This window comes from Megascapheus bottae, chromosome 15, assembly GCF_031878675.1.
Source record: "Megascapheus bottae isolate mThoBot1 chromosome 15, mThoBot2.hap1, whole genome shotgun sequence".
Taxonomy (NCBI): domain Eukaryota; kingdom Metazoa; phylum Chordata; class Mammalia; order Rodentia; family Geomyidae; genus Megascapheus; species Megascapheus bottae.
In genome coordinates, this window is record NC_143523.1 from 32,590,882 (window position 1) to 32,607,382 (window position 16,501).

General features: G+C 37.1%; 1 protein-coding gene across 2 annotated transcripts in view; it reads left to right on the forward strand.

The window, feature by feature from the left end:
• Positions 1-16,501, forward strand: part of Prkg1 (protein kinase cGMP-dependent 1) — a 973,708-nt gene that overhangs the window by 716,212 nt on the left and 240,995 nt on the right. For both annotated transcript variants that reach the window (XM_090346356.1, XM_090346355.1), the window contains exon 5: positions 747-810. In XM_090346356.1, the coding sequence (XP_090202482.1) occupies positions 747-810 (64 nt within the window). The remainder of the gene's footprint in view (positions 1-746; positions 811-16,501) is intronic.

Sequence of the window (16,501 nt, forward strand, 5' to 3'; positions counted from 1 at the left end):
AATTAAGAAAAGTAAAGGAAGAGATGGATTGAAAGGGGTGAGAATACCAAAGAAGGTGGCTTTGATTAAAATGCTTATGTTCATAAATTGCATTGTTAAATGGCACCTTTTTTGTCCAACTGCTTATGGGTAAATAATAAATAAATAACAAGACCTTGTCTCATAAAACAAGCCAGATATGTTAGTTCATGCTTGGGAACCGAGCTAATTGAAGACATACATAGGAGAGTTATGTTCCAAGGCTGGTCTTGGGCAGAAGTAGGAGATGCTCTCTGATAAATAGAGAAAGCCTAAAAGAAGCTAGCAATGAGACTTAAGGAATAGAACAACTGCTGAGTAATTACATTTTCTAACTTAGTACCACCAAAAAAAAAAATGTTAAAGGAGCTGGCCCAGGAAAACTGTGTATTTGAAGGAAAGGGAGGAGGAGCTTCTGGAAAGAATTCAGGAACCACAGACTGATGAGGAAGAGAGTAATTGTCTCCCAGTAATGGGTGAAACTTCCAGTTACTATGACTGTAAGTGTAATGGAAGTGTGACTGTGACTTCAGTTTGATTTTATCCAAGCTCATTCTCTTACAAAAACATCTTTTTCCTTGTTAGAAAATCAAACCATGCTGGAGTATCTTTCTTATTTAAATATTGTTGGTCAGGAGCTAGTTCTGTATTTTCATTCGGATACAATGTCACTTCATTTAAGTAGTCCAGCATCCATGTGTTCAGCATAGATCTCTTTTGTTTTTCAGTGTTCCAACATTCCAGAGCCTTCCTGAAGAGATCCTTAGCAAGCTTGCAGATGTCCTTGAAGAGGTAATTGTTTCTAACCTTTGAACATTTTTGAGATGGAGGCTCTTCTTGTAGGCTGACTTCTTCCACAGCTGTGTGATGATGATGCTCACACTACAGAAAGGTCTTTCACAATTCATTTTTAGCTCCAGGAGCAGCTATATATGTGGCTTCAGATAAAAAGCAGCTAAGCACACCCAACATTTTATGGGTAAAGGTGGGTAAATTAACACTAGCACAGATGGAAGAAAATTTTTTTATTACAGTAAATGTAATGTTACTTTGATTTCCATGAATGAGAGGTGCATATTTCTTCCTTATCTCAGTTAATATAAAGTGAAGTTATCATTATGGCCAGCTGATGGCTGCAGATGAGGGAATTTAGAGAAGGAATTATCAGTTACGCTTGTATTCTATTAGTGTGCCTGAATCTGGAATGTCATTGCGGATTTATTGTCTTTGAATCTGTAAAACCATGGTGTGGCAGAAGAGGAGAAATGGCCGAGTTAGGCCACTGTTCACAAACTACCTCACTGAGAGTCTTAGCCGACCAGAGGTAGAAGGAAATGCATCTAGCCACAATGATGGGCACCATATCTAATCAACAGCAGTCAAATTTTAGTGACTAAAGTTGTTGAACTAAAGGTAGTAGATGTATGAGTTTTGCTTAACATCGAAAACCTGATTTTTACCATTTATCTGGTAAATGTCGTGTGAACTCTATCAATCGAGGGCCTTGAGGTATGACATGAAATGAAATGGGCTCAGTCCTTCTCTCATGAAAGGACTACATTCTAGAAAAGGCATTTATTGATAATCATCTTGTTATATAATATTTAATTGAAATGATAATATGCGCTAATGAGAAAATGTGAACTACTAAAAACAATAAAACAAGAGAACCAGCACAATGTGAGACAAGGTATGAAAAGGCTTGTGAGAATACAGTGAGCCAAGCTCTTCAGAGTAATTAGGAGCTGGCATCATAAAGGACTGTTACAAACTAGAAGGAAACAAATGTATGGAAAAAGGGAACAGGATGTGGTGGCTCAAAGGCAGCTTGTGCCAGATGTGACAGTGCAGAGAATAGGTCCTGTGAGATACTTTGTTTCATTCTCCTCCTTACATAAAAGCTTTAAAGGTTTTTAAGCCTCAAGAGACAAAATAGAGGCAGAATCCCATTAATATATCTTTAAAGAATATTTCATAAGAAGCATTTAATTGGGTAAGCTGAAGGGAAATGAGATGCAAACAGCCAGCCTAAAGCAAAGGGTAATCTGGGATGTGCTTTCTCATCTGAATTTTATTGTCAGATTAATTTCTTTTGTTGCCTTTTGGGATTTCATTTAATATCAATACCTCTTATCTATTCTATAGTTATTTATTGAAGGACTATTGTGTTCCCACTTAGGCTCTTGGTATGCAGCAATGAAGGAGGGAAAAAAATAGAAAAAAAATCTCTCTTTTATTGGAGTAAACATTATTTCTATAGGGCCACAGGAAAAAAGACAGGAAACTAGATAAATCTTTTTTATGGAGGGGACTGGATATTTAGCTCAATGTCTCATAAAAAAAGGAGGGCCAGGAGTTTAGCCAAGTGGTAGAGTGCTTGCCTAGCATGCACAAAGACCTGGGTTCAATTCCTCGATACCATATACGTAGAAAAAAGCCTGAAGTGGTGCTGAGGCTCAAGTGGTAGAGCTCTAGCCTTGAGAAAGTCCAAGGACAGTGCTCAGGCCCTGAGCTCAAGCCCAGGACTGGCAAAAAAAAAAGCAAAAAACAAAAAACAAGGAGACAGAACTTAGGTGAGTTGGAGAATGATGCTTCATGTGTGTAAAGCTCTGGGTTCAAGTCCCAGTACCATAAAAAGAACAATAATAATTCTTTAAGACCAAGTCTTAAAGACCTGAAACTCACAGACCTTCTGCTTGAGCCTCCCAAGTTCTAGGATTAAAGGTTGAAACCTGTGAAAAATGAGAGGAAAAAAAAATGGAAGATCTTTAGCATTAAAATGTAAGAGAAGCAAATGGTTCAAAGAAGAGATAGCAAAACTTGGGATTGAATTTTGTTGAAAGGTAAGGTGAGAAGCAGAGTTGACTAGGGGGAAATAAGGCGCAAAGAAACACAGGAAATCCTGTAGGAGCCAGAGTCAAAAGGGAGGCTGCACATTTCCTGCATAGTCACAGGAGAGTAGGCTCTCCCATGCCTACAGAAACTGTGGAGGTTTGTACCTGAAGACTGTTTGGGTAAATGAGCTGATGGAACTTTTTGAGCTACGGACAATCTGATTCTCTCTTGTTCTCTGGGTGGTATTAAGTATATCACCTAAGAAAGATGATGAAGTAGAGGTATGATTGGTTCCAGCAGTGAGATGGGTATAAGAAAAATGCAGGAGCAAATGAGATTGGGTAATGCAATTTAACGCCCAGACATTATGAAAACCTCATTTGTTGATGATCCACAATCTAAATTACACAGAATTATATTCCAAACAATTACAGTAAGGAAACGAACTTGACCTCAACTACTAGGAGGAGAGTAGGAGGATGTTTCATTGTTGGAAAGGACTAGTGGAAATTTACTGGAGAATTTACCCCAAGAGGGAAGAAACTGTGCAGTATGGTTGGGCCATTTGCTAATAGTCTCGAAGAGCAATAAGCTCCCCTCTTCACCACGCTGGGAGAAAAATGTACTATCTCTGTATTTTCACTTGAAAAGGGTGGGTCTCAAATCCTTTAGAAAGACAACTGTGGGAGAATATATCTCAAAGAGGCAGATTGCAAATGTACAACAGGAATATAAAAGAATTTACTGCAGAAGTGTGATGCTTGGTATTCTGAACCCACGTAGGATAGTATCTAGGTGTGAGGCCTATGTCACCCAAATGAGCTGATGACCTGTCTGAAAAATAAACTAAAAGTTCCAAAAGTGCTTGTCTAAGAGTGCTCTTGAGGCTTGAGGTTGAATAACCAAGATGACTAATATATTTAAAAAGGTCTTTTCTCTCTCTCTCTCTGTATCTCTGATATGTGTATGCGTGCGTGCGTGCGTGCGTGTGTGTGTGTGTGTGTGTGTGTGTGTGTGTGTGTGTGTGTACAGTATGCGGTACTCTGACTTCAACTTAGGGCCTGGGCACTGTTCCTGAGCTTTTATTTTGCTCAAGGATTATGCTCAACCATTTAAGCCACATTTCTACTTATGGCTTTTGAGTAGTATATCATAGGTAAGAATCTCATTGATGTTCCTTCCCTGACTGGCTTTGAACCCAAATCATCAGATCTCAGCCTCCTGAGTAACTAGGATTAGACAGAAGCCATCAGCACACTGGTTGCTGGTTTCTTAAGTAACTGGTTTTAGAAGAGGACTAACTAGAGCCTGGAGATAGGAAAAGAAACCTTAATAAAGTTTAGTCAAGAGTGTAAGGGCACTAAACTCTTGGCCACCAACCCATTTGATTTTTCCCCCCAACTTTTGTTTATTTGCATGAATTCAGGTTCCAGATTAGCCAATAATTGCATTTAACTAGGCCTGTTATTTCTCCCAAGAGATGAGAAGCATGGGAATAGCAAGTTGAGGGAGCTTGGAGAAGAGTGATTGCAAGGATGGATCATGGAATTTAGAACTGGGTGAGGATGAAAGATGTTCTGGAATGGGGAAAGAGGAGATGTGTAGGATCTGTGAAGTATAGTGAATTGAGATTAAAGAATTTTTGAGTTGGGCTATAAGAGGAAACAAATGGGAAATACATTGAAAATATTTTTGTCTCTTCATACTGGCTACACTAGTAATTCTTTAGTTCAGTCACAAATCCTTAGTTTGAGACTTATTGAAGTAAGCTGTTCTATGATTTATTGGTCTCCTTCATCTGTGACCACATCTGTGAAGCAGAACACTGTCACCGTTAACTTTTCTACACTCGAGCATAAAAAGAAAATTCGTAAGAAATAGTACTGCTGTATTTCTCTCTGAATATGCTGACCCACAACCTCTGTAAAACATAAAAGTGCTTTGCCCAGTTTATTTTTTGCTTTTTGCTTATTTTTGTAGAATCCTCTGAAGAACTCTCTGGTGACCTTGTATGTGTATTTTGTATTGTTAAACAAATAAGACCGAAGCACAAATTCATTAGCCCCAATCAACCTCCTAAAAAAATGTAAGAAACCATGAAATCCTTTAATCATTTCCTGTCTTTTCCACAGCTGTGAAAGTCTTTGCTATGCTTGTATAAAAATAGCAATAACTAAATAATTCTGACCAAAGAAATATGTTCATATTGCATGTCAGATTTTCTAATCAGGAGATGCTTTAATTTATGCTTGGATTGTGTAAACCACAGTAGTGTCTACCAATGATGAATGAAAATGGAACAGATGATTTCGTACCCACATATTTGTTTTCAGGACATAAAATTGAAGTAAATATACCAAATACAAAGTAGATACATAAATATGCTACCCAGTACAAACAAAATGTTTAACTCAAGTTGGATAAATAAGCACAATGGAAAGCTAGATGGAATTACACATCAGATAATGGGGAGAAATCTGGAAGAACAAAAGCAAAACTAATGTCACACAACATTAAAAGGAATGTGCTTGCATAATAATTAATCTTTCTACAAATATCTGTAAGATGAAAAGAATCACAGATTCTTTTGAAAAAAGAAAAGCATTACTATGTAGCTTTCAACATAGAAGATTGCAACTTGTTTGACAAATATTTCTGAAACACCTGCCATGTGCCAGGAATTATTCCAGGCTTTGGGAATTCAGGGCTCTTATCTCAGCATGTGTTTAGGTGAGAGACTGAAAGGTAAAGGAAGGAAAATACCAGTAATTGATAGGACTACTCTTGAGGGTTGGGAATTCGGCCTAGTGGTAGAGTGCTTGCCTAGTATGCATGAAGATGTAGGTTTGATTCTTCATATATAGAAAAGCTGGAAGTGGTGCTGTGCCTCAACAACAGTGCTCAGGCCCTGAGTTCAAGCCCCAGGACTGGCAAAGAAAGAGAGAGAGAGAGAGAGAGAGAGAGAGAGAGAGAGAGAGAGGGAGAGGGAGAGGGAGAGGGAGAGGGAGAGGGAGAGGGAGAGGGAGAGGGAGAGGGAGAGGGAGAGGGAGAGGGAGAGGGAGAGGGAGGGAGAGAGAGAGAGAGAGAGAGAGAGAGAGAGAGAGAGAGAGAGAGAGAGAGAGAGAGAGAGAGAGAGAGAGGGAGAGGGAGAGAAGGTACTTTTGTTCTGTTGTTAAAAGAAAAATTTTCAACAAAATAAGCTTAAAACTGATAACCCAAGAAAATAATTCTTGAATCAGGCAGTGGTCTGACTATAAATGGTTCAAAATGCTCTATCCTATCTAGGCAATAAGACTATACTTATAACCACAGAAAAGGAAGTGGCACATAGAAACAATCTGATTGGTCAGTCCAAATTTACCACATGGAGTCATATGGATCAGGAGTCTGGGCTAGTGTAAAGTGCATCCCTAGCATGCAGGAAGCCCACATACATAGAAAAAGTTGGAATGGTGCTGTGTCTCAAGTAGTAGAGCCCTAGCCTTGAGAAAGCTCAAGAACAGTGCCCAGGCTCTGAGTTCAAGCTCTAGAACTGGAAAAATAAAAATAAAAAAAGAAGATAGGTTGAAGGCTCTAATGCCATGATTGCCTTAGATACCCCCACTAATTACATTTAGGTTATAGTTCCTTTACCCATCATGTTAGATTTCAGTTGACTTGGTACAGGGAAACCCCTAAACCAATCAATGCGAGAAGCCAGATTTAGATCAAACAGAACTCAGTATACCAATAATAGGGGAAGATGATATTTAACTCAAGACTTAAATGTAGATGCCACATGCCATATGTATCTGTGAGAGAGAGAAAACATCAGACATGAAGTCAAACTAGAAAGTGTTTGGCACCCTTAGGATGTTAAAAAATAAATGAAATAAAACATTTATAGGTGGCAAAAGTGACAAGGAAGGCTATGGAAAATTCGCCAAGCTCAGGTCACACTGGCTTTATCCATCATGATAAGGTTTGGTTTTCATTCTAAATACGAGAAGTAATTTAATATAATAAGAAAGTTACATTTGGGTAATGTCTTAATAAAAATCTCTCTATGGGGAGAAGAATTAGTACAGAGGATGAGGTCATACTGCAACACAGCCCATGAGTTATTTGTGTGTGGGTTTATTTCTTCCTTTATATTCATTATGAATACAATGCCAGCTTAATGGGGATGAGGTTTGAAAAGATAGATGGGGGTGAGAAACAGAGTAAGAACTAAGGAAAATATAGTGTAATCGATAAGAAGAGAGGTGAGCATACTCATATGGAAGGTGATTTGGTGGGTAAGTAATTGATTGGGGGCACATGTCATACATTTGCACAATCTTGCTTTGGAACTAGAAAAGAAGCTTGTTTGAGTCATCTCTGTTATTGCTTACTTTCCTCTTCTCTGTAATTCCCTGCATGGAGGATCCTTCCTGGGATTGAAAAGTATTTGTTGTCCTTATTTTTATTATAGCAATTTAATGCTTCCCATGCCTCTCTCTTTAAGTATCGTCTCATGGAACTCTTTACTATGCATTCTGGATCTCTCACTCCTTTTTCAGAAACTTGCCATGGTTTGGATAATTGTCTTCATAATGGTGTGCGTGTTGAGGGCCTGGTCCTCAGATTGGTCGGGTTAGAAGGAAGTGGATGCTTTTGAGTGTTGAGTTATTGATTTTATGCCCATAAAGAGGATTTCAGAGCCTCAGGCTCTTCACTCTTCCTTCATGAAGGGGTAATTCTTTTCTGTCAGGTGTTTGCAGCATGACATTCTGCCTTATCAGCGGTCAGCAGAAATCGGAGTCAATAGATATGGAAGTAAAACTGCTGAAATTGACCCCAAACAAACCTTTTCTCCTTGTAAGTTAATTACCTCCGTAATTTTGTTATAGTAGAGGATATTGCCCAATATTGAAAAGCTATGTTGGTTTGGTTTTTGTTGTTGTTGTTGTTTTTATTTTGTTGTTGTTGTTTTTGTTTTTTGCCAGTCCTGAGGACTGAACTCAGGGCCTGAGCACTGTCCTTGGGCTTTCCTCAAGGCTAGTGCTCTACCACTTGAGCCACAGCACCACTTTCGGCTTTTTCTGTATATGTGGTATGGATGAATCAAACCCAGGTCATTGTGTATGCTAAGCAAGCACTCTACCACTAGGCCAAACTCCCTGCCCCTATGTGTTTTTACAAAAGGGTTCTTGGCAAAAGAACTATCTAGGTCAAACCCAATGTTGTGGATAGACTAAATTATATCTCATAAGACACATTAAGATAAGTTGCCTTTTTTTTCCTCTTTTAGTGGAACTGAGATTTGAACTCAGCACCTTATGCTTGCTAAGCAGACATCTTACCATTCAAGTTAGACCCATAACCCTTTTATTTTACAGATGAGAACTCATTTGGTCTCACCTTGTATAGAACTACTTTTCCATCTGACCTACAGAGTAATACTCATTAAAGGCATGTACCATCATGTCTGCACAGAACTTTTGAATTCTTTAACTTCATTGTATTCTTTTCCTCATTGGCATTTCTGACTCAATTTCAGATGTAATAAAAACACACATAATTTTAGGAATTTCATATTTGGCTTGCTATTTTTTTAATGAAATAGAAAGTTTAGGTACATGTAGGGAATAGCAAACTCTGACTTTTTCAGCTTATGGAATCAATCCCATTTCTCTACCATATAGAAGTGAAACTTTATTTTAATTAATTAAATGTAATTGTAGCTATTCTGAGATGTTGTGAAGTTACTATGAGTTCATGGAAAATAAAACCCTGAAATTATAGAACAAGATCTAATAATCTTTTTTTTTACTATAACAAAATAACCTATTTCCTTCACTATCATACACCATAATTAGTCCTAGAAATGAATTGTATTTTTAAGTAGATTTCACCCTGTTAGCAAATCTCCAGCTGAGTAACAGTTTTCTTCAATTATCACCTACACCCAAACAATGGTCCAAGGTTACTGTAAATAAATCCCACAGCTAATATTTATATAAAGGTTTGCACTGTGGTAACAACTTTAAAGAAAATTAGCAAATACTTCTTTTTTTCATAGAGAAAAGGAAGCAATTAACCTATGGTGACACAATGTGTGCTTGAAAATTAATTTGAGTTAGAATTATACTTTACTGAATGGAGGCATAAGAGTTCAGATAACGTGAAGATACTATCCTTTATTGAAAATTCTACATGGGGAACCCATGTTAAGTCAACATAATAATTTTTTATCACCTGGTGTAGATATTTTCCCTTTTTCTATGTGAATAGAAGTGGAGCATAGATGCCATGTTGAGGTCTCCTGATTTTTAGATGAAAATAGAGCATATTAGACTCATACCTTTGCTTTTACTTTTTTAAGTCAGTTTCACTCTCAGTTTTGTCTTTAAAATATTTAAAATAATTTGTTTAGGATAAAAGATCAGCATCAACATTTTTGTGGGGCTTGAACTCAGGGCCTAAGCACTGTTCTTGGACTTTTTCTCAAGGCTAGTGATTTACCACTTGAGCCACAGCACCACTTCCAGCTTTTTTCTATGTATGTGGTACTGAGGAATCAAACCCGGGTCTTTGTGCATGCTAGACAAGCACTCTACCACTAGGCCAAACTCCCAGTCCCACATCAACAATTTTTTAAGAACTTACTGCCAGTGGGACTGCAACATTGGGTGCATAGACTTTCATTTTATAGGTTGTTCTAATTCATATACCTAGATGATACTTTTAGTTATGTTTTTGCTTATTGTATATTTATTTAGACTACTAGTTTTGCATCGAGAGTATTCTGAGGAAACAATATTCCTTAAACTTTTTGAGTTACTATTATGAAAGACATTATGAAAAAATAAAAGTGGTGAAGAGGAAGCAGAAGAGGAGGAGGAAAAAGGTAGGGGGGGAAGAAGGAATGTAGAAAGGAGGAGGGGAGAGAGGAAGGAGAGATGAAGGGAGAGAATGTTAGAATAAAAGAGGAAAAGAAAGGAAGAGATAAAGAAGAAAAGAAAAAGAGAAGGAGAAAGAAAAGAGAAAGTAAAAGAAAGAGAAAGAGGAAGAAAGAAAGAAAAAAAGAAAGAAGTTTTTTGAACTCATCAGCACTTGATTCCATGTTAAGAGCTGAGAACACAGGGAAAGGTCACTCTTAGACAAGGGCAGTGTAACTGAAGTCCTGTTCCTTGCTGTTCCAGTGGACTGATTTCTGAGTAAACATTCAGTTGTTTTAGTTATGCAACCACTCCTTAGTGTGAACATTTTGTGTTGATGTCTCTGCAGAATCCTTTGCATTCTTTCCAGTTGTGAATAAAACAGGAGATATGTCCTGCCTTTGGTGGAATTACTGAAATGCTGAAGCTTTCTCCTGTATCATTTGAGACAGGCCTAGATTCTTCAGGTGGGAAAAAAAAAGCAATAAAGTGGTCAGGAACATTGTTACTTTTCTTTGAAAAATGTTGTTTATAACTAAACTTTTACTCCCCTCCTTCAGGTTTAGCTTTGGCTATTCAAAGCCAAGATGGAGCAAATTCAAAGAATCTGAATTTTTTCCATTGCGTTCACTGACAGTACTATGAATTTAAAAGTTTAACTTCTCTTTTGTTGTCCCTGCCTTCTCTCAGGTCTTCCTTTCTATGGTGAAAATTATTGCTTTTGAATGGGGAAGGAGGTAGAGGAGGTGTATGTGTCTGTGTGTGTGTGTTTGTATGTTACAACCGGATACAAAGAGCATAATATAGGAAGAAGAGTGTAAAAGGTAAAGATAAAACTTTGTCAAATCACTGCTTCTCATATACAAAGTAAATATGAGATGGGAAGTGAGAATATGCAAATTAATTTATGTAATAAAGAATTCATGCGTATAGATTTTTTTGAGTGTCAGAGATTGAACCAGGATGTTGAGCATGCTAGGCAATGTCTCTACCACTTGAGCTACTTTTGTTCTTTTTTTAAACATAGGATATCACTGTTACCCTTATCTTGGTTAGTCTTGAACTCAAACCATTTGAGTTGAGAGTAGCTGACATTACAGATTTCTGTCACCATACCCTGTTTCCAGATTTATTAAAAAATATTTACAACTGAATGATAAATACAACACAAATAATTAAGAGGTAAGGAAAAGATGGGATGCTTCTTAGCACCTTTAGTCATTAGTGAAATTCACATTGAAGCTATAATAATCTGCTATTTTACATCTCCTAGGAGAATTTGGGAAAAATACAATAAAACATGTTTGCAAAAGTGTTAGAGAAATCGCAACACTCTGGTTATAAAATGGTGCCTCTTCTTTTTCTTTTTTATTTTATTGTCTGGTGATGCACAGAGTAGTTACAGTTACATTTATTAGGTAGTGGGTACATTACTTCTTGAACATTGTTACCCCTTCCCATGTTTTTCTCCATTTCCTCCCTCACATGCACTCCCACTCATCTTGTTTTTCCCTCACTTCCCCTTTTCTAAATAAACAAATAAACATATATACAATATACCAGGTACCATATTCCAATGCAGTAACAACTTGTGCTTGTGCCTCTTCTTTAAGAAATGGTTTGGAAAAGGGAAGGGGGGAAAACAAGATGATTGCATGGGGTGGGGGTAGGGAAATGGGGACAAAAACATGAGAAGGGTTATCAATGTGTGAGAAGTAATGCATCTTCTATCTGGTAAATATAACTGTAACCCCTCTATACATTACAATAAAAAAGAAAAAAGAAATGGTTTGGAAACTTCTCAAAATATTAAATATAGGATTATCATGTAACTTGACAATTCAGCTCCCTGAAAACAGAAAACATATTTCTATAAAATTCCATTGTAGCACTTATTTAATAAACAAAAATGCAGACAAACTAGACTGAATAGATGAAAATATGGCACCAACATACATTGCAAACTTTATAGTGAATAAAGTAAGATGCCACATAATTTAATAATTACATTCCTATGGAATTTCTAAGATAGTCATATTTATAGAGTCAGAAAGTAGACTAGTAGTTTCTAGGCTGAGATTATAGGGGGAAATGAAGAGTTACTATTAATTAGTGTGAGCTTTGTTTTATAGTAATGGCAGTAGTCCATAATTAGATTATGGTCCAACATTTTGAGTATTCTGAAAGCCATTGAATTGTGTACTTTATGTCAGTAAATTCCATAATCTGAATTTTAACTCAATAGAGCTGTAAAAATATGGGTGTTAATTCCAGTTGTGATTGTCAATGATAAAAAAAAAAAGATTTGGGACTATAAGATAATAAGTGCTTGGGGCCAAATTGGAGCTGATTTGTTTGTATAAACAAATTATGGTTTAACACATTAGATATTAATTGCAGTAATACATTTGAAAAAGTGCCAAGTAGAAGAGAGTTTGCACTTTGATGTGCTACTTGAATAATCAAGACTTCTTTTCTCATAAAATCTTTTATTGTAGTGTGGTTGGTTTGTTTTTGCTTTTGTGTTGGTATTTGAGGGAGTCATTGATACCTTGTTTACTCATGAAGTTAGAGAACATTTGGAGGGTTCTTTATGCATCTGGATACAGGATTTGTGGACATTTTAGTCTCCTAGGTTGGTGATTATTTGCATCTTACATAGGATTGAATACTGGGTGGTTGTGCTGTGGAGATTGGAAAGATGAGTCTCCTGTGACAGATAATCTATTTCAGCGATCAATACTGTGTGTGGAATTCTTCTCCACTCAGAGTAAGGAAGCTTGGTATAGAAGACCATTTGTAGGTGGTAATCTATAGCATTGTGACAGTAGTGATTTTTTAAAATGTATTTTATTGTTAGGATAATGTACAGAGGGGTTATAGTTACATTCATCAGGTAGTGGGTGTATTGAACCTTGATACCCTTTCTCATGTTTTTGTCCTCCTTTCCCTTCGTACACCCTCTCCCAATCATCTTATTTCCCCCTTCCCTTCCCTATTTTCAAATAAACAAAGAAACATGTATACAATAGACCAAGTAACAAGTCAGATAGAGTAACTGCATGAGATGACTGTAGCAATTTCTAATGAAGGTCAATTACTGCTAATAATTCTACCTCTCTAGATTAATATAAGATTAAAGAAATGTCTTTGTGCTCCCAAAAGATCTTAATTTATCAAGGTGGTGGGAAGAAGGAAACAGAGGAGATAGTCCTATTGGAATAACACTAGCTTTTTGGTAATAGAGGTCAGGAATGGGTAGTATTTAAGCTTAATAAGAGAGATTAATAAGAAAACAGAGTACATTAAAAGCTGGGTGTGGTGATTCATGCCTGTAATCCTAGCTATTCAGAGGCTGAGACCTGAGGATCAAGGTTCAAAGCCAGCCCAGGAACAAAAGAACCTGAGACTCTTATCTTCAATTAACCTCTAGAAAACTGGAAGTGGGGCTTGGCTCAAGAGTAGGGCAGTGGGGCCGGGAATTTGGCCTAGTGGTTAAAGTGCTTGCCTAGCATGCATGAAGACCCGGGTTCGATTCCTCAGTACCACATACATAGAAAAAAGCCGGAAGTGGTTCTGACGCTCAAGTGGTAGAGCTCTAGCCTTGAGAAAGTCCAAGGACAGTGCTCAGGCCCTGAGCTCAAGCCCAGGATTGGCAAAAAAAAAAAAAAAAAAAAAAAAAAAGAGTAGGGCAGTAGCCTTGAACTGAAGAGCTCAGGGACAGTATCCAGGCCAAGTTCAAGCTCCTCCATAACCCACTAAAAAAAAAAAAAATGGAGTGAGTTAAGTAGAAAAAATTGTAGTTAATGCTGCATTGGAGTGGGAAGGAGGAGGTAAAGTAAGCTGAGTTTGGAAGATATATATGTACATACAAATAAAAAACAAAACAATGGCAGTGATCAAGAAAGAGAAAAAAATCAAGAAAATGAAAGAAACAGCAATGAAAAAAAAAGAGACTATAACCCAATATTTGAGTAATTCAGTTATTAGGTTTGTATACAGATAATGATCAAGAAAGACATAAGATCAGGAAGAAATAATTTTATCAATAATGTTTGAAGAGTTAATTTTTTCTGTATAAAACTTGAGTTCTTTATACTTTATATTATTCATAAGCTTTGTAAATCAGAATAATGATGCTTATTAGTGTGAATATAAAAAGACATGTGAAAAGGTATCAATGTATGTGAATTAATGTACCTTCTATCTGGCAAATATCATGTAACCCTTTTACTAATTACAATAAAAAAATAAAAAATAAAAATGGCTATGTGTATTTACCCAATCCAAATAAAAAGACATAGGAATGGAGAGTAAGAGTACAAAAAAAATGACTAAGAGAGAATAGTTATACATGTAGGCAAAGGAAGGTATAAATTAAGAATGCCTATGGGGAAAGGACAATAATATGATTTAAAAGGAAGTGTTGTGGTTTTGGTATGATGATTTTGGTAAAAGGGAAGAGAATGAGAGACAAAAATTCAGCCTCATGATAGAAAGCAAAGTTAAATAGAAAATAGCTTTTATCCAATTGTAGAATAGTAAAACTCTGTAGTTAAATAAACAAAACTAAAAAAAAACAAAAACAAAGAAAGCCAGGTGCTGGTAGCTCATGCCTGTAATCCTAACTATTCCCAAGGCTGAGATCTGAGGATTACAGTTCAAAGCCTGTCCAGACAGGAAAGTCCATGAGATTCTTCTCCAATAAAAAGTGGCCCTGTAGCTTGAAGTGGCAGTGCTAACCTTGAGCAAAAATTGCTCAGCACTAAGCCCTGAGTTCAAGCCCTATGACTGACACCCCCCAAAAAATTCAAAGTGAAAAAAAATCTTATATAATACATAATGTATATAATTGTTGTTGCGTATCTGTCTCTATATATGTATTTATCTATGAACCTCTCTTAAGGGTGCAATAGGCTAAGTTAAACCTGAGTTGAGGGATTTCCTTCCATCAGTAGACAGTTCATGTAGCTGGGGGGATGGAGGGGGAAGGCAGGCCCAGATTGGATCAGTGGTAACTTCACAGACCACAAATTCAAAGGTTCCTAAGCCTTATTTGTCCCCTAGGAAGAGACAGTATCACTGTGGACAGCTGTCCTAACTCCACTTCTTCAAAGTACCCAGGACCAATGAGAACTAGTTCCTCTACTGATTGACACAGCAGGGAGTCCCAGGACTGTTTCTCTACTGACATCTGGAGTAGCTATCTTTTATGACAGGTTTCCAGGCTTTTCGAGCTGCTGCTACACTTTCTTCCAAAGAACAAACTAGAACCACTACTCCAGCATAGATGGGAGGAAAATCCCAGGCATATGCCAGGCTGATTTGCTGCAGTTCTTTCTATTGTAGAAACTGCAGCCACCACTCAAGTGCCTGAACTATCAGGCTCCTCTAGCTTCTTTTTTCTAAAATGGCAGTGTGGCTTCCTGCAGCTTAAATTTATCTGCTGGTGTCTGTTGGCCAGTCAGCCCTCTCCTCTCTCAGGTCATATAACTGTTCTGTGGCCAAGTGTCCTGTGGGTTGTTAATTGGTGATTGCCTCTTGTCCCTGGGTTCCCAGTGACATTTTTCTCAAGATGGAGACTGTCACTCTCCAGGACACTGGGAGACATAATTTCTTCATGCTACTTTCTCACAGAAGAAATCCCTGACTCCCTGTCCCTGTGCTGGGAATAAAGATTATGAGTTTTGTGTGCTTTTTCTGCTGTTGAAGTTGGCAACCCCATGCTGGGATTATCTGATTGTACCTTGTATTTCTGTCTTCATTTTCCCTGGCCCCAACTGGGAGGATTGAATACTATAAAAAAAAATAAATAAAACCTCCTTATGGCCTTTCTTCTGCTGTGATTGCTTTTCTGTAATTTTCTGCTAGCTTGTCACATCCTAGCTTTCTTCCATTTTCCCCTCCACCATTGCAACCTCCACCCCCTTGCTCAGAATCTGATGGCTTTTGTGATGTTGGATTTTCCTCATTCACAAAGTAAGCACAATTTTATTCTGGACCAAGGCCTTATTCTAAGCCTTGGTCATGATTCTTTCACCATTTATAAAGTAGTACCTATCTTTCTAAATCTCCCAGGTAGCTATCAATATGTAGAAAAGATAAATGCTATTTTATTGGTTTTTTTTTATTGGTGCCTAGTACCATGAAGAATTACCCCCTGAAAATTCTGTTACTTAATGATAAGAATGATATTATTGGCATCTTTTCACTGGGTATCTGAAAGCAGTTGTTTAAAAATACATTAATAACTGTCACTAATTGATGTTAACTCTGACTGTGCCAAACTAAAGGTCTCAGTCTAGTCTTTTCTAAGTAAATAGGAACTATTTTATTTGATCCAACTTGACACTGGAATTTCCTTTCAGTTTTATTAGATCTTGATAATAAATAGATAACAATTATAAAAATGTTTATTTAATTTGTTTTCTGGGAATAATTTGTTTTTCCTAGTCAACATTCTGAATTTGCTATGAAGCAGGGAAGGGGATTCATTTTATGCTTTCCAGAAGTTTAGAAGTAAGACATTTTGAGTTATTCTGTGTGCTAGAATCAATCTATCTATCTATCTATCTATCTATCTATCTATCTATCTATCTATCTATCTGTGAGTGTACGCTTACTCTGCACTGCTTGTAATTGATTAAACTCTGTGTGCTCTGCAAATTGGAAGCTAATCTTCAATGACTCAGCTAGAATCTTCAGTAAGTCCTAGAAAACATTCATAGAAAATACTAGACATACTC